This window comes from Platalea leucorodia (assembly GCF_965183815.1).
Source record: "Platalea leucorodia genome assembly, chromosome: 6".
NCBI lineage: Eukaryota > Metazoa > Chordata > Aves > Pelecaniformes > Threskiornithidae > Platalea > Platalea leucorodia.
This window is the reverse complement of record NC_138828.1, coordinates 273,554-291,181: the sequence shown is the minus strand read 5'-3', so window position 1 is coordinate 291,181 and position 17,628 is coordinate 273,554. Positions and strand designations below refer to the sequence as shown.

The following is a 17,628-nucleotide window of genomic DNA, read 5'->3' as shown; positions in this document are numbered from 1 at the left end:
CCCGAGGAGAGCTGAGGCCGATAACCAGCACTGGCCCTCCCGTACGTCCGAAGAGCACAGGTGAATCCCTGATCTGAAACTGGCCTCAGAGGCTGGAGGCTTTCTCCCCATAAAATACATTTTTCTGGAGGTTTTCCCCCATACAGCACATTTTCCCTTCCGATTCCTCTCCCCCCACGCTTGTAGGCTGTGCTGGAATCACTCCCCCCAGCTTCCCGCTGATGCTGTTCGCTCCATCAGCGCCCTTGCCCTTTTTTTCCCTTTGCTTTTGTTTTTCCCAAAACGCGCCCGGGCCGCACGAACGACGCCAAACCGCGCCACGCTGAAGCGGCGCCCACCCCCGCCTGCCCCGCACGGCGGCGGGGACACGCGTGGCTCCCGCTCCGTGCCAGTCCCTGCGGGGGCGAGGCCCCAGGACCTCCCCGGGAGTTTTCCTGAAAGGCGGCACCGTGCCGGCGGCTCCCGCTGCGGGGAGGGCGTGTGCGGGTTCCCGCCCCGGCCGTGCCCGGTACCGGGAGCTTTGCCCGCGGCCGAGGGCGGCGCAGGCGGGCGGGCACCGCCATCTAGCGGGGCCGGGAGAGCCGGGGTGCGGGGCCGGGAGAGCCGGGGGGTGCGGGGCCGGGAGAGCCGGGGTGCGGGAATGGGAGAGCCGGGGGGTGCGGGAATGGGAGAGCCGGGGGGTGCGGGGTGGGAGAGCCGGGGGGTGCGGGGCCGGGAGAGCCGGGGGGTGCGGGGCCGGGAGAGCCGGGCTGCGGGAATGGGAGAGCCGGGGGGTGCGGGGTGGGAGAGCCGGGGTGCGGGGCTGGGAGAGCGGGGGTGCGGGAATGGGGAGCCGGGGTGTGGGAATGGGAGAGCCGGGGGATGCGGGGCCCGGAGAGCTGGGATGCTCGGCCGGGAGAGTGGGGGTGAGGGGCCGGGAGAGGGAGGGTGCTCGGCCGGGAGAGAGGGGTGTGCTCGGCCGCTTCACTGGTCCGGTCCTCGGGGGTGCGCGGTGCTCTGGGCTCAGCTCTCGAGGCAGCTCCACTTCTCCAACCGCTCCGGGACGGCTTTCGGGGCTCAGTAAGCCGTAAGAGGGCTTACCCCTTGTAAGAGGGGTGCTAATGATGCTTCTCCCGGCTTTGTGCACGCACTCTGGGTTTTGGGTTCTGGTGCTGCTGCTTCATCTGCTCTGGCCCCTCGGCCTTGCCCACGGGTGAGTATTGTGGGAGCCGGCCCACAGGTGGGGGGGGTCTCAGGCACCTCGGCACATACAGCATCTCTCAAACGAAGCCAGAATACTTTACGGCCTCTCACAGGCAAGCGGCTGCGTGTGCTTCTGCAGCGGCTTGGGGCCCTGTTCTGCCCTGGCAGCCCTGGGCAGCACCCTGCTCTTCCATCCTTTCGTTTTGACCCTGTCTGCAGGCACAGCGCAAAGCCCTCGGGTTTGTCCATGGGTCTGTCGGGGCTGCGGGGTGCCTGCCTGCACAGTCAGCCCCTGGAAAACCCTGTCACGCAATGCACGTGTGGTGCAGCAGGCACCCTGCGCCCTTACTGGTACACAGAGCTCACGCTGTTCCTCTACGTAAGTACCAAAAATGTACAGGACTTGTGGGCAGGGAATTTAATCAAAGATGTTAGACTTCATTTTGGTATAATGTGATATCAGAATCAGAAGAGATAAATAAAACTCTGCTGATGCTCTCTGCGCAAGCAGGACATCCCATAATGAGGGCAGGCAGCACCCTTGGTCCTCTATGTTTGGGTACTGTATGAAGGAGGATGAAGAGAGTTTCCCTTGGGCCATTGGGGTTCAGGACGCGGCCACAGCCGCTCCTCCATGCCCCAGAGCCGTGCTGGCTTTCCTCGGGGTCAGAGCGAGGGCCGCTGCCCAAGCGCTGCTCGTTTCTCAATTAGCAGTACTGCTGCGTGGGACACGGGGAGGAAGGGACTCGCCCTTTTTTTTTTTTTACATGTCTTTCCCTGTCTGTGGGCTAACGCTGTGCTGCATCTCTGCGTGGCAGAGGCTGGCCCGGCTGCAACACCAGCCAGCTCTGCCCAGCGCGGGATCCTCTCCCAGCATCGTGGCCCAGAAAAGGCAGCACGGAGGCACGGCTCGGGCATTTCTTTGGGGGAGAGCTGCCCCTGCAAGCCTGCGCTGGAGCGCACAGCTGCATCTGCCTCCAAAATCCACCCCAGGAGGAGCATCTTAAACTCGCTGCGGAGGAGCAGGGCGCCTTGGGAGTGAGGAAGGGCAGCCTTCAGCCTCGGCCTGCCCCAGCCCCGGCGCTGCCGGGGGAGCCCCTCGCCTGCTCCCTGCAGCACTCAAGGTAAGGCTGCTCCGTCTGTGGCTGGGCCACACTGCAAATAACAACAACAATAATAATAATTTAAAAAAAAAAAGCCAATATTAATGCTGTTACCAGGGTGCAGCAGGCAGGCTTGCACCTGTAGTCGTTCCTATTTGAAAGCAGAGCTGAATTGCATTTATTCTAACACGTGTCAGTGATAGGCGTGGGCAAAACTCTGGTTTGGGGGTTTTTTGTTTATTTTTAATACAACAAGGAGCAGTCAGGCGGCCATGGGCATCAGACCCACGGCTTGTGAATCCCCAGGCTGAAGCCAAGAGCAGCTGCCTGCCCTGGGGCCTGATCCTGCCCCCACCGAAGCCAGCGGGAGCTTGGCCTGTGGCTCCATGCAGCAGCAGGTTCAGCTGTGGATTAGCACCCATGCGGTCGGACACGGGCAGCTGAACTCCCTGGCTGCACGGACGCAGGCTTAACAGAGCTGCTTTCACCCAGCTTTTGAATGTAGGTTTGGACAGAAGCATCCAAGCGAGGCTTTCACGGGGTCAGCCCCTGCCCAGCTCCCCCGGAGCCTCCCCCCGGAGCCTCCCCCCGGCTCACAGCGAGCGCTCGGTGCGGTGCCTGCGCGCTGCATCACAGCCTGCAGAGCTTGCCCAAAAATCTCTCTGCCAAGCATGAAGATGCCAAGCAGCGTGCTGGTACGACGGCAGGATGGAAGTCTGCTGCCCCATCGGTGACACCATTTGCTTTGTTTGTTCCTAAATAGGCTGGGCTCCTCTTTGCCAGGTGTGTATTGCTAGTTCACCTGTAACTGGGCAAGCTGTTAAAATTGGAAAATTAGCTATTAAGATTTCATTGTAATACCCTGCTCTTAAAAATGAGTTATTTGGCTGTGGATATCTAAGAAAAGACTGAAATAGTTTACTTTTTTTGGAAGTAGTATGAGCTATACTGTAGTTGTTCTCTATTTTGGAGCCCAAACCAGACCCTGCTGCTAAGGTCATATTTGGAGGGGGAAAAGGTGTTACCCGGCACAGAAGGTATTGATGGTGGGTTTACAGCAAATACAGACAATAAGCAAAATATACGCAGGAAGTTTCTGTCAAATACGGTGCTGTTCTGCAAGATGCTGGAAAATACCTGGCTTGCTTTGGATTTGTTTTAAAGACAGGTTCTTTTTCACTTGTGACTATTTCTTTTATTTCCTTACCCCTTTTTCATTGCAACAGCTGGGTGCTGTGCCCGTCAAGGTTTAAGGATGAACAGGGTGCTTTCTCTGCCCTGCCCCACGGGCAGGAGGAGGGTGGCCGGCAGCGGCGTGGGGGCACCGCGGGCAGGTTGGGGCTGGGCTCTCGCCGCTGGCGTGGGTGCAGCCACCCGGGAGCGCGGCACTGCTTGTCTCCGCTCCCTTGCCTCGGCACAGCCCTCGTCTGCAGCGACGGCTTCAGAGCTTTGCTTAGTCCGGGGATGAGCTGCGGCCCCAGGCATGGACAGTCTGCAGGGTCCTGAGAGGCCTTGCTGTGCAAAAGAGACGCTGGGTGTGTATGGATAGGCACCGATGTGCAAGTACATCCCTGCTACTGATGCAGCTATCCCTTCGGTACCCGCTGCCCGTCAGAAACCCCTCTGGCCTCTCGGGAGCAGCAGCGTGCCAGGCTGGCGTTTTCCCGTGGTGAGGCTGGTGAGGTGGCTGCCGAGTGACCCTGGTGGCTTTTATGCGCTTGGGGAAGGGGTGCATGTCACCCAGCAGCACCTGGCTTCCCCAGAGCACCTGGGTTATCATCTTAAATTAAACTGGTTTGATGTATGTACTCATAGGAACATGTTCTGCTGTTCTGACCCCTCTGTCCTGCTGCAGGTGAGTCTCCTTCAGGCCACAAATCCTTATTGCAAAGGCTTTTTGGCAAGCTCCCGGGGCGGTGGGGGTGTGTTTCCCTGGGGAGCAGCCGGCCCCAGGGCACCCCGTGCCTGCACAGGCACAGGGACACGGTGTTTCTCCGCAGTACCCCGAGAGGCTGAATCCAGCATGCTATTAGTCTGCTGATACTGTGAAATAAACCTTTCTGTGAGTGGAAAAACAAGGGATGTTGAGAGCCTGGCATGCTTTCCCCCGAGGCCGTCTGGTAGGGCGCTGCTGTAGCCTGGCAGGGCTTGGCTCGGGGCCGTCGTACCCGTACCCGCACATCCCGTGGGAAGCAGGGGTGTTCCTAACAACCCAGGGCTGGCGGTGCGTGCGGCGGCTCGGCTACGGCCGGGGCCACAGCTTTGCGCACGAGCTCGCTGAACAAAGCTTCGCTGCTTTGGTTTATGTCTTGTCGCATTTTACCTTGCATATTTTTAAGGGACAACTAAATAGCGCCAGGCTGATGTTTGGAGTGGGGCTGCGTTCCTGCCGTGCCAAGCGTAGCTCTGGGTTACGCCGCAGATCAAACAGGCTCAGAAGAGCCCTTCTCTTCAAACAAGAGATTTTACACTTGAAACCCAACTTATCCTCTCCGTTTGCTAAAAGTTTTCTCTGTAACCAAGCCTTGAATAATTTAGGTAACATAACATCAGCATTAGGCTTCAGAAGCTGCTGGTGTGTATGTAAGGATTGCTTCTGCCAAAGGCAATTACACCGGATTATTCCAGGAAGTTGACTATTACATCTACTTATTTATTTAGATTTAAGCCTTTTTTTTTTTTTTAGCTGAGCTAAGCTACATGGGCCCTTGGACTATTTGCAATGAATGTGTTGTGTTAAAGAATAGATTCAAATGAAAACAACCCAAGACAATAAGGTCATGCCCAAAGGACCACTTAGTTCTCTTCCTTAGGGTTTCATCATGAAGATTAAAATACCCCTGTGCCATAGGGAAATACCGTGTGTGAGCCATTTCTCTGCCAGCGCGGCCGGCTGGGCCATGGGCCTGATGGCGGCATGGGAGTCCCCAGAGGAGGGCGATGGCACCCTGCAGAGGGACAGGAGCCCCCATCTCAGGCAGGAGCCCGCCCCTCAGGCAGGGTATCCATGTCCTATCCCACAGCAGGGAAAAGCGGAGCGTGCCCAAAGGGGCTTGGCTGTCTCACGGTGCCCCCCAGAAAGGGTTGGGAACATGCAGCTGCTGGAGGGTTGCCACCTACACCAGGTGTAGAGGACCAGCTTGGGCAAGCCCACCCGGCAAGTGTCACCTTCCTGGTAGCTTTTCCAAAGGGAATTTGGGTTTTCAGGGATTTCTTCGCTGGGGGGGTGGGGAAATTGGTCCAGAGGTGTGTGTGAGCAGAGGATGCCTGGCAGCCAGGGTGGCACCAGAAAAGCTGGTGGAAACTGTGGAGATGGACGCTAAGGTCAAAATCGGGGAGGCTGGGCTCGCTGGTGAACCTTCGGGCACGGCAGCTTTGGGTGGCACCTCCCCGTGGGCTTGCACGTGCCTCCTTCCCGCTCCTGGGCTGCTGCTGGACCCAGCCACCCCTATGATGGTGACTTTAAACATTTTTACACTCACCTTAACTTAACAGTGGCAAAAATGGTTTATGGTTTCCTTGACCTGGCTGGAGAACAGAGATTTCCCAGGGGCTGATCCTTCTGCAGCTGCAGCCTTTAAAGCAAGATGCAAAAGGGGAAAACCCTCCGCAAGTGAGGTGGCTGTGCCTCACCTGTGCTGGTATATAAGGCCCAGTGCAAACACTGTGCGAGAGGTTCATAACTCCTTTAGGTCCTTGTCTTGCTTGTGGATCTGGATATAGAGTCAGCGTGTGCATGTAATTAAATGAACAAGATGAGGTGGGGAAGTGGAAGATTTTACCAGGCCAAGCACTACAGCTGGAAGAAGTAAACAAGCTTCTGAGTGCCCTGACCCTCCTTCAGGTATGTGTATCTATATATAGGGCTGTCTGTATATACACATTTATATATAAACATGTGTGTGCATGTATCTGTGTGTGTGTGTGTATATATATATATGAGCTGATAAATAGTTTGAAATTGCAGTAATGTTGCTGTGAGATAATTTCTGTTTGCACCAGACCGTGCCAGGTGTTCGTCAGGCTGGATATGGCCCCTTAAGTGTCTGTCCCTCCCTGCGCCCCTGACCTTCAGCTTCCTCCCAAGGCGAAGGTCACCCTCCGGCGTGCCACCCGCTCTGCCTCCTTCCTGCTGAACCCGATCCCTGGGCGCGCAGCCCGGCCGAGCCTGCTGGCCAGAGCCGACCCTGGTGACGGCTGCGGAGTGTGTTCTGGGTAGAGGTTAGGGGGAAAGCCCAGATTCGCCAGAGCAGTAGGGGCGTGTAGGAGTTTGGGCTGCATGCTGGGCAGGGTGAGTTTGGCCGATGCTGGCTTCTGGAGAGGCGAGGTTTTCCCAGTGGCTTCGGGACATGTGCAGGGACTTGTGAGCAGCCCGAGGAGCCGAAAAAAGCAGAATATGCTTGGTGCTGTGCCGGGGTGATGGATGGGCTGACGCCGCAGGGTCTCCTCCTGCGCCGTGGTGCTGCGTGGCAGTTATCTTTGTAATTGGGAAGAAATACGACCGCCGGTGCTGGCGGGGCAGCGGGCACGTGTCAGGGTTAGCGCGCCGGCAGCGGGAGGCCGCGGGGCCGCCATCCCCCCTTGCCGGGGAGCCACGGGGGATCCTGTGCGCAGACAAGGGCCAGCGCTTCCCCGTACGCCTGGAGATGCTGGCAGGGGATTTAGGGCAGTGGCAGCGCGGGGAGCCCCCGCTGACCCCCGAGGGCTGCTCTCCGGGGCCGAGCACGGCACGGCCACCCCGTGCAGGAGGGCCAGCGGCTTTCCCGCTCGGGGTGCTGCCTCCAGCCCCAAATGCGCTCCCTGCCCCTCGCCCGGGGCCGAGGCCGGGCTGGCTGTGCAGCTGCCGGCTGTCATCCCCCCGCGGCCCCGGCCCGGGGGGCTGCAACCCAATCCCTTCCCCTGCCCCCGGTCCCGCCGGCCCCACCGCGCCCCGTTGCCGGGCCGGGGGGAAGCCGCTGACAAGGTATTTCTCGGCGGTAACCCGAGGCGCAGCCCCTCCGTCTCGGCGGGGCGGACAAGTTAATTCCCCAGATTTATGCGCCCCCCGAGCCCCAGCATCTGCTGCGGGGGGCGGCGCAGCCGGGGCGGTGCGGGGGGTGCGCGGCGCTGCCGGGGCCGGGCACAGGTGCGGGGCCGCCGCCCGCTTATAAATACCCCGGCGGCGGCGGCAGGGAGGGGCGGCCCGGCCCGGTCCCCCCCGCGCCCGGTCCCCCCCGCCGGGGCTCGGCGGCGGAGCGGGATGCGGCGCGGCGCCCTCCCTCCCGCCGGCAGCATGAGCCCGTTCTTCCTCCTCCTCCTCCTCCTCCTCGCCCTGCCCGCCCGCGCCCGGCGGGAGCAGGTGCCCGGCGGGGCGCAGCCGGGGCCGGCGGGCCGCAACGCCCCCGCGCCTTCCTCCTCCTCTTCCTCCTCCTCCTCCTCCTCCTCGGCGGCGGCGGCGGCGGCGGGGCCGAGCCGCTTCCCGCGGAGCCGCCCGGGGCGGCGGCGGGGCCGGCTGTACTGCCGGGTGGGCATCGGCTTCCACCTCCAGCTGCACCCCGACGGCCGGGTGGACGGCGCCCACGACGCGAGCCCGCTCAGTGAGTGCCCGGGGGGCGCGGGGGGCGGCGGGGGGCTCCCCCGGGCGGCGGCACCCCCTCCCGCCGGGTCCCCTCGGCGGTGCCGGAGCCCCCCGCCCTCCTCGCCTGGGGTGAGCCGCAGCCCAGGCGGCCTGGGGAAGGGTGAATCTGGGGCGCGGGGTGCCGGGGGTGCTGCGCCCCGCGGGCTGGGGTGGGCCGCTGCCCCGGGGAGCGGGGCGAGCTCTGCCCTGCTGGCTTTGGGAAGTGCCGCCCCGCAGGGCTCGCTCGCCTGGAGGAGCCCAGACCGTGGGGAGCGACGCGAGGGCGCGAGGCTTGCGCTCCCACCGCAGCACCTCGCCGGGGTCCCGGGGCGGGGGGATGCTGCGCCGCGCTCTCCCTCGCACCCCTTTTCCCTCCTTTCCCTGTGTAACTTTTCCATCCTTCCCTCTGCATTCTCATCCTTCCAGCACAGCAGTAGGATATATTCAGTTTAAAAATAGGACTGAGGCTGACGTTCCCCTGAGAGAAAGCTGTGCTAACTCATGGCTTATCCTTCGGGTCGGAGTTGCCGTGATATCCTGTTAAGCGGGAATGAAATGGCAGGCGGGGATGAAAAATCACTTAAAGAGCCTGAGGGCTTGGGCCTGAGGTGACCCTGGCAGCATGCGTGGCTTCAGCTGTTGGGCGTGCTCACGGAGCGGGGGCCGCATCTGGCCTGTGCCGAATGGTTCAGGCGCCGGTCTGTGCCGTGGCCCCGCAAAGGAGGGCAGCCCGCGGGCAGGGGCGCTGGGAGGCCGGAGACCCTGCCCGGGGTTTCGAGGAGCACCGCAGGTGCGGGGCCAGGAGCGGGTTAGGGGCTGCAAAGGGGATGGATGGAAAAACAGGGCATCCACGCCGAGGCTGTTTTGGGAGATGTGAGTTTGGAGGGGCTGCCTGCGCCGTGCCCCCCGGACCCTGTCCCACAGCGGTGGGGCAGAGGGACTCTCCCCCGTGAGACGTGCGCAGCCTTTGATGTCGCAGCTGTCTCCCAGGGACTTGGATTATGTGAAGTTCCTTCCTCTTTAATCCAAGATTTTCTCCCCAGAAAGGCAGCAGCGGCACCAGCTCCGCACTTTGGAGCGGAGCCGGCCCTGGCTGGGGGCACGTGCTGGTGGCGTGGGGGGCCGGGCCGGGGTATTGCCCCAAGGAGCCGGCCCCCAGGGGGAAGAAGTTGGCTTTTGGCAGGGAAACCCCAGTTTTGGCCCCTGGGAAGCTGGGCTCGAGCGAGGGCACCTCAATAACCAGGAGTATGTCTCCCAGCCAGCGTGGCTACCCCCCCCATAAGCCAGCAGGTTTTGGGGTGCCCTGCAGGACAGGGAGCATGCTGGAGAGGGTACGTGCCTTGGTGCAGCGGGGCTGCACAACCCCATGCCTCTTGTCAGTCGCTGCCGCTGCGGCACGTGGGGTGAGGCGGGGCGGCCCCCCAGCCCCCCCAACGCGCTCCCCGGGCCCTCGGCGCCGCGACCCGGGCGCCTCTGGGAGCTGCGCTTCCTCCTTAAAATAAACATGGGAAGTGGTGATCCGATCCCCCGGCCTCCGGGATTTAACCACGGCTTCATGTTTGCTCTTGGCACGTTAATCCGCACGGCCCTTCGTTGGGGCCGGGTGAGATGCTCTCGCGGGCTCCTTCTTCTGGTGCTGGGGCCACCGAGACCCCCCTGTGGCCACCAAATCCCAGCAGGGCCACCCCAAGGCTGCAGCCGGGCGTAGCAATGCTTTTTCCCAGGGTGGGAAGGGCACGTTGCGGAGGTGATGCTTGCCCCGGCTCCCCCGGCTGGCGAGGGCGTCGGGGGGATGCCTGACCCCTGCTGCCACCCTTCCTCTGCCCGGGGACGCCGCACTCTGTGGGGCAGTGACGTGTCGGTGCTGTTGCTGAACGATGCTCACAGGTCGAAGCTCTTTATAAGATGAGTTATGGGTCACGCACGCCCCGCCGGGGGTCAGAGTCCCATCCTGCTCAGAAAATGCCCGTTTGAGGGGCAAACGGCTTGTTTTCTCGTAGCGCCCCGCTCGCCGAGTCCTGCTGCGAGGAGGGGCCTAAGGAACCGTTATTGGTACTTCTGGCCCCAAATGGGGGCTGTGACACTTTTATTGCCCGAGTCCGGCGTGCAGGGGAGGAGGACGGGCAAGGCTGACCTCAGCAGGCTGGCTGTAGGCACACGGGGCTTTTCCCACCCTCGAGAGGGATTTCCCCAGGGCTGAACTTGCTCTGTCACAGCCGAGTCAGAAATTGTCCTCTAACGTGCAGCTTTTAACAAATCCCAACCCAAACCACCACCCTGTAGCCATCCCGGAGTGGATGCAGGTCCCTCTGCGGGGCGGAGGGACGGAGCAGGAATGCCGTGAGGATCCCGGCAGCCGAGGGGCAGGGTTGTTTGGAGAGGAAATGCAAACCTATGAGACTGATATTTTTTTTTTTTGCTTTGTCACACTGATGTGAAAAGAACTGTGATTTATTTTGGGATTTCTGTCATCCTAGGTATTTTGGAAATATTTGCTGTGTCTCAGGGGATTGTAGGAATACGAGGAGTTTTCAGCAACAAATTTTTAGCGATGTCAAAAAAAGGAAAACTCCATGCAAGTGTAAGTAAACCCCCTGCTTATCAGTCTGTATTGTTTATTAAAGGCCTTGGGACACCTTCACGTGCAGGCGGCAGCGATGCTGGGGGCAGGGCCCCGGCCTGCCGAGCCCCTTCGGCTGCCGGGAGGGCTCCGCGCTGGGTGGCGTTGGCACCGCGCAGACAGATAGGGGACAGGTGGAGCCGAGAACCCTGAAGCCCATGTCCCTACTTACTGCATTTAACCACGAAAAGTGCCTTTTTTTTTTTTTTTTTTTTTTGCAGTTGGGTATTTGCATCAAAAGGACTTGTTCTTTGAGCATTGCCGGTTTATTTTTAGTAACTTCTGCAGCAGATCGCGCAGACGGTTTTAGCCAAATGTCTTGTGGAGAGCAGCAGGCGTGGTGCTGGGAGCCCGCCTGCGCCTGGGCACGCACAGGGAAGGGGCTGCGGCCCCCGAGTTTTGGCTGGGTTTGCCCCTGGGGGAGAGACGTCCCCCGGTGCGCTCGTGCGGCTGCACGCAGGGTTTCGGGCAGGTGAGGTCCGTCCCGCGCGGGAGCCTCGCAGCGAGAGGGGAAGAAGCCCAGTGACTCTCGTTTCGGCAGGCTGTTTTCCCGAAGGCTGGGTTTCCTGCGGGCCTAGCCGTGCTTTTTCCAGGCTTTTTGCATTGAATGCATCCTGTGAGGCGATTTCGCTTCGTTTTTCAACTTCAAGATGCCGCTTCCTAATTTCTTCCTGTTAGTTCTAGAGATCGTTTAAACAAACAAAAGTAACTACTGTGCTTACATGAAAGTCGTCGTTTTTTAAAGCTGTGGATAAATGCAACACCCAAAGGAGAGCATTTGTAAGGCAGCATCTTGGACGACCCGTCACCCAAGTTTGTTCCCACGGAGCCTGTTCAGGGCTGATAGCCTGGCAGAGGGGAAAGCCAGTGGCCTCCTCCGTGGTTATGAGCCAAACCTCACGGTTGTGAAGTGGATATTACCGATGTGCTTACGCTGCCCGAGCCTGCAGATAGCCTTCAAGTGAGATTTATGAACTAGCCTCTCTCTCCCTCGAGTCTTATTGGAGTGTTGCTCCTGAAACCTAATGATGCTTAAAGGGTGAGCACATGGTTGCTTATTTCAGTAACCAAAGGAGGAGCGGGAACAGCGTCTAGGGCAAAGGGGGAATGGCTGCGCGGAGGAAAACAGGAGGGAAGGAGACACGGGGCAGGGAACGGGCGGAGGAGGAGGAGAGCAGTGGAAAGGTAAAGGATGGAGAGGAGAGGGAAGCAGGCGGAGCGTGATCTCTGGACCCTCCAGAGCCTCCACGGCGTACAATGGGCCCCTTATTCAAGCTGAAGCCTTGATTTATGCCCTGGCGCAGGCAGAAATTAAATCAAACCTCGTCGGGGTATGGTTAATTGTCGGCACACAAAGGGCAGTGCCGGAGAGGGACCTCAATTAGGCGGGTCAGAGCAGGGGGTGAGGACACACGATGCCCCGCTCGGATGAAAGCCGTGAATTTGTAGAAACTTGACCCAAATGTCTAAAGATTGCTGGGCTAAATAACGCCGATAATGCAAACCCGGCATCTGTTGTTCTTTCCTGCCTTGGCAGGATAAAGTTATTTCATGGCCTAATGAGTTTTGAGCAGTACAAAGCGCGTCCTGCGCCCGTCACTCAGGGCAGCGCTTTGATATGGGAGTCACGCCGGTGACTTTGTGCTGAACTGCAGATAAAAGTCATTCCTGCAGGGATTCAGGCTCCTTCCAAACCGGCTCTCAGGGCTCGGCTTCATCCCAGCTCGGTGCTTTACAGCAGCCCTCCTTCTTTTTTTTCTTTTTTTTTGATGGCAACTTAATTAAATTACCAAGTGGTTCGTTTTTAGAGACACCGGCTTCAGAAAATGACAGTAATCCCGGCAATTATCAGTTGCATGCACAGATGGCTTTCTCCTCGTTAAATCCTCGATCCCCTCTTTGTACAGTTTTAGCGTGGAAGAGGTTTGGTGTCGGTCTCGGCAGGGGCCGGCATGCACCCCCGAGGAGAGATTTGCCCGCAGGGGGCTCAGGTACTTCTCCTTTCTCAGGAGTTGTTCTGAGTTGACCGAATGCCGCGGTCCTCACTGGGGCAAATCTCTGTTGAATTGGATTTTGAAATTTAGTAGACTTGAGGATTGCTCTTCACGATTGTCTCTGGAGCTGCTGCTCCACGGCTCAGCGCGCCGTGGCCACGCCGCCTGCCCCATGCCGGGAAAAATGCCTTTCCCCCGGCTGAAATGGTGCGGTGGCCGAGCTGAGGGGCCGGGGCGAGGGGAAGCCTGTCGGAGTGATGGCGCGGCAGCAGCTGATGCGCTACCTGGGGCGGTTTGCGTCGGGGGCCGAGGGCTTCCCTCCGCGCGCGCTGGCTGCGGCTCTCCTCCTTCCCCGCGCCGCTGGCGGGAGCAGCCCACGGCATCCCTGCGTGCCCGGGGCTGGGGACCCCCCTGCTTGCCCAAATCCCGCTTTGGAGGGGATGCTACTCCAGCGCTTAGGGAGCAGTTCCCCGAAAACCACTTTAAGCAGGTATTTTTCCTGTGATGCTCCAGCCGGGGAGCCGGGCAGCCCTCTTACTGCCACCTCCCTTTGCGGGGTGGCGTTGCCCCAAAAACGCTGGGCCAGATTGGAAATGCCGATTCGACTTACCGACAAGCAAAGCAGCGGCGAGCTGACCTGTCTGTACGGGCATACGTATGAGCAGGGGCACAAGCATCTCCTGCTATTCACAGCAGCCCTTGCAAAGACTGCTGGAGTGGATTTCAGTATCGGATCCTCGGCTGTGGCCAGCCTCGAAGCCCGGGGCGGGGCAGCCAACTTCATCTCCTACACTAAAAAAGCCCGCTCATGCCATTCGCCCAAATCCCCTGGGGAAAGGCAGGGCCTGTTTCGGGGTCCTGGCAGGGTCCCTTCTGTGTTGAGCACCCTTTCAGGCGTGCATCGGCGCCTCGGTCAGTCCTAAAACCTCCCTGTGCAAAGGCTGCTGTGGGGGCCCCTCGCCTGAGCGCTGCTGCTCGTGCCCGGGCTTCAGAGAGCAACGAGGGTCAGCAAAGGCTTGCTCGGGAAGATGAATACCCGTGCATGGGCCATACGGCACTGAGGGTGTATAAAAGACAGGGAAAGCAAAAGTGAGTCATGGAGGTGACGTTTCTTTCAAGCCAAGAGCAAAAGAAGACAATTCAAAGTGCTGTGAGGAAAAAAAAAATGCATTGCAGGTGGGGGACTGTGTGACTTGTATTGTAGGACTCAACTCTTCTAGTTAAATTAGCAGTTTAAAAATGATGCCAGCCAGCTGTGCCTTCTGCGTGGTTATAAAGCATTGCTTGAGGATTTAGTCTAGTTCTCCACCGCTGGGTGTTTTGAAGCTAGAGAGCAATGCATCCCTTTCACGTCAGTAGTTTTGAAGCGCTGCGTTGCAATCAGGCTGTGGTGCGCCAAGCATCACTGGAGGAGCTGTCAGGGCACCGGGTACCATGTCCATGGTCAGATTAAAGCGTGGCAAAGGATTTCAGAAGGGTGGCTGCAGGCTGCAGCCAGGTGTCCTAGGGCTGTGGGTACGTAGCTGGGGCGTTATGGCTCTGTTTTTGTATTTTTGTATGCTCCACCCCCACCCCCCCACCCCCCCCCCCGACAACAACAAGGAGCTGTTATGGGCAGGTTCAGCCTGTCCTCTCGGGCAGCGGGAAGCCTTTCCCCTCGGCCATCTGGGAGCCAGTGCGGCCGCCCTGTTTATAAAAGGCGATGCTCTCGGGCTGCAAGTAATTTCTTCAGGTTATCAAGGGACAAAATGCCCTGAGTTCATTTAAGATGAAGAAGGAAAAAAAAAAAAATCCAATACAATCAAAGCCATGTTCAGTGAAGCAATGAAAATCTGCATGCAAATTGCCTTTCCAGGTTATTAAGTGATGATTCAGTGCCCAAGCGAGGGGTGCGAGGGTGGGAACGGAGATGGAGCGGGGCTCGACCCCAGGGTCCTCGGTGGGGCTGCGGCACAGGGGGTACGGAGCCGCGTCCTCCCTCCTGTCGGCGGGAAGGGCAGGAGAGCTGGGGCGGGAGGGAAGGGTGCTGCTGGGGCAGACTGAGCCTGTTTTCCCGAGAAAGTCCAAAATTGGGTGGCAAGCAGCTACTGAAAGTATCTGTGTTGGGGGTTTTCTAAATTGCTGGGTGCCCGGTGGCCTCGTAGCGGGTTGCTCAGGTGCCCTGTATTGCTGCTTGCCCCTTTGAATCTGGTTTTGGGGGACTTAAAAACCCAGCAAGCGTCGCGGGGCAGGGGACAGGTAAAACCAGCTCTTTGCTAACGGTGCCCCCGGCTCTGTCCCCTCCGCAGGCCCGGTTCACAGCGGACTGCCAGTTTCGGGAGCGCTTCCAGGAGAACAGCTACAACACCTACGCCTCGGCCGTCCACCGCAGCCCGCGCTCGGGCCGCCAGTGGTACGTGGCGCTCAACAAGCGGGGCAAAGCCAAGCGGGGCTGCAGCCCCCGCGCCCGGCCCCAGCACGTCTCCACGCACTTCCTACCCCGCTTTCGGCAGCCCCAGCCCCCCGAGCTCGCCTTCACCGTCACCATCCCCGAAAAGAAGCCCCCGCCGCCACCGAAACCGAAGGTTGCCCCATCCCCGCCTCGGAAAAACCCTGGCCCCGTCAAGTACCGGCTGAAGTTCCGCTTCGGGTAGTGCGCCGAGGCGGGGACGCCGGCACGGGAGAGACCGGGCGCCTGGGCAGCTTTTGGGGGTGACCCCACCGGAGACCTGCGTCCCCCCGCCCTGGACGGACGTGGGGAGGGCTCTGGTAGCCGTGTTGGGCTTGGGGTCTTGTCTTCACCTCGCAAACTGGACGGCATCCTCGGAGGAGTGCGCCGGGATGACGTAACTTGGGCTTTCCAAAGAGTATTCCTGTGGTGAACAGAAAACACGTGATGGACCTCGGGTTAATTTTCTGTTGTCGAAAGAAGCAGAAAGGTACCTCTACGGCGAACGTATTTTCTTACCTTATTTTCACTAGTGACTCTTTTGACAATCGTTTTCATACAAGAGATATGTTCAGAGCCAACCTATTAAGTACTTTTTTTTCTTTTTTTTTTTTTTTTGCATCTCCTTTTTGCTGCACTTTTTTTCTCCGACCATACCTCAGACACCGTATATCCAGGTCTGCCCCTTCCCCTTCTCTTACAAACCAGCTCCTCCCTTCCGCAACAAACAAGACCAAGCTCCACAAATTCATTCACCTTATCTGTGGTGCAAGGGTGTCTTAAAACTCTCTGTTGGCAATAATAGGGTTTTTGGTTTTTTTTTTTCTTTTTTTAAGGGTTGCAGGCTTGGGGAGGGTGGCCGTTGGCAGCCCCGCTCCCGGTGCTCTCTCCCGTTCTTCCCTGGACAGCTGGAGGAGCGAGTTTCCTCTTGTCCATCAAATTATGGCTTCCGTGTCTGTGTTTAAAATACCTCTGCCCTGGCCCCGTGGCATTCCTGCTTGCACAGGGAGGGAGCCGCTCCGAGAGCCCTCCCGGGGGGCGGCTGGGGGAGCCCCTCCGCACCCCTGCTCCCCGGGGACGGGGACGCCTTTGGCCCCCGGGTGCCCACCGGTTTCTTCCGACGGTTTGCGCTGCTGATTTATTTTATCATTCACAATTCGCAGAGGGAGGGGAAAGGGTTTTATTTTATAGTGAGCGTGGCAACGTGGCAATAAATGCTGTTACAGCTATTTGTACCTTCGGAAGTGTTCTTTCCACCCAGGCTGCGCTGTGGCCCTGACTGTCGAGTTCTTTCTCGGTTGCGGTGTTACCTGAGGAGTCATTGTGCGTATGGAGTTTTTAATCGGCGTTTAGCTGTGTTGTGTAGGTGCAGTAAACAGTAGCATTGAACCTTACCAGTTAAGCCTTAATATGAGCCCAGGCAGGCTTGTGTTAGCAAAACCCCTCCCGACCCGAGCCCTGCTAGTTTGAAGCAGCAATAAGGAGGGCACTGGCAGCGCTGCCGAGCCTTTTCTCCAAAGCGGATCATGGTACAAATGGCTATTTCCAGTGAAACCGTGGTTCTGTGCCCCTCGTCCTTCTGGGCAGCCCCTGGCCCGACGCATCCGCTCCGTGTGGCAGCAAACGCTTCCACACAAGGGCGCGCGCTCCACGTGCGGGGAGGGATGGGGACGCCGGAATAAAATATAATCGTGCTTCATTTTATAGCCTGCTTGTGTAATCTCTTGCCTGTCTGCTGTCCGTGCACTTTTTTCTTTTCTTCCCCTGAAGGAGAAAAATGAGCGTTGCGAAATGAGCCGCTACGCGTGCCTTTGTCGGAGGGTTTGGCCGGCGTGGTATCGGCGACAGGGCGGAGCAGAGCAAGACGGGTGCACGTGCTGCTTTTGTGTGCCGTGCTCCGCGTGCCGTGTGCCGAGACGACCCTCCCGGTGGCGGCTCTGGGGCGGGGGTTTGGGCCCCAGTCGCAGCAGGGGAGCGCGAGCCAAACACGGGCACGGCGTGCGCCCCGGCCGCTTCAAGCAAGGCAGCCTGACCGCCAATTTACAAAATACAAATAATGCGGCTTATCTGCTGTTCGGCAGCCAGGCACAATTAGGTGTAATTAATGCTCAGTGAAGCATGGGGCCACCTAAATGATCTAATTGAATGAAAACATTTGCAGGAGCCGCGTAGGAGGGTGCCGGCCTCAGCCCGGGGTGGGTGCCTGGAGCTCCCCAGGCAGGTAAGAGAGGAGCGAATGTTGATGCCACTTGTTGATGCCGTTGATGCCACTGCTCTCCCTCAGTGGAAAAGGTATTTTTTTTAATCTTATTTTAAGGAAAATTCTTGTCGGTAACTAGCCTGTATGACAAAAAAATGCTTCGATCCGTGCGCTGCTGGACAAAAACCGCTCCCAAACTGAGCTGCAATGGCAGGAGCCAGCGTTTGCCATAGCAACTATTGGGAAGCGTTGCTTGCTCTGTTGCGGTTGCTGGGAGGGACGGGAGCGCGGGGGGCCGCGGTTCGAGCACGTCGCCCTTGGGACTCACCCAAGGAAGGAGGGGTGCTGGCGGCGGTCGGGTTCCCCCCCCGAGCCAGCCCTGCTGCCGCCCCCCTGACTGCAGGGGATGAGCAGCGCCGTCACCTCGTGCTTGTGGGTCCGACGCCCACTGACACCATCGCTGTTCCCACCGAGGCGAAGAGGAGCATTTCTCGCATTTCAGAGC

At 59.1% G+C, this 17,628-nt stretch overlaps 1 protein-coding gene across 1 annotated transcript; it reads left to right on the top strand.

The window, feature by feature from the left end:
- Positions 1–7,524: 7,524 nt before the first annotated feature.
- FGF5 (fibroblast growth factor 5) lies at positions 7,525–15,128 on the top strand (the record flags this gene model as incomplete). The annotated part of the gene is made up of 3 exons (XM_082316403.1): positions 7,525–7,861; positions 10,359–10,462; positions 14,784–15,128. 3 exons carry the CDS (start codon positions 7,525–7,527, stop codon positions 15,126–15,128), a joined length of 786 nt encoding a protein of 261 aa, XP_082172529.1.
- Between the last annotated feature and the right edge of the window lie 2,500 nt (positions 15,129–17,628).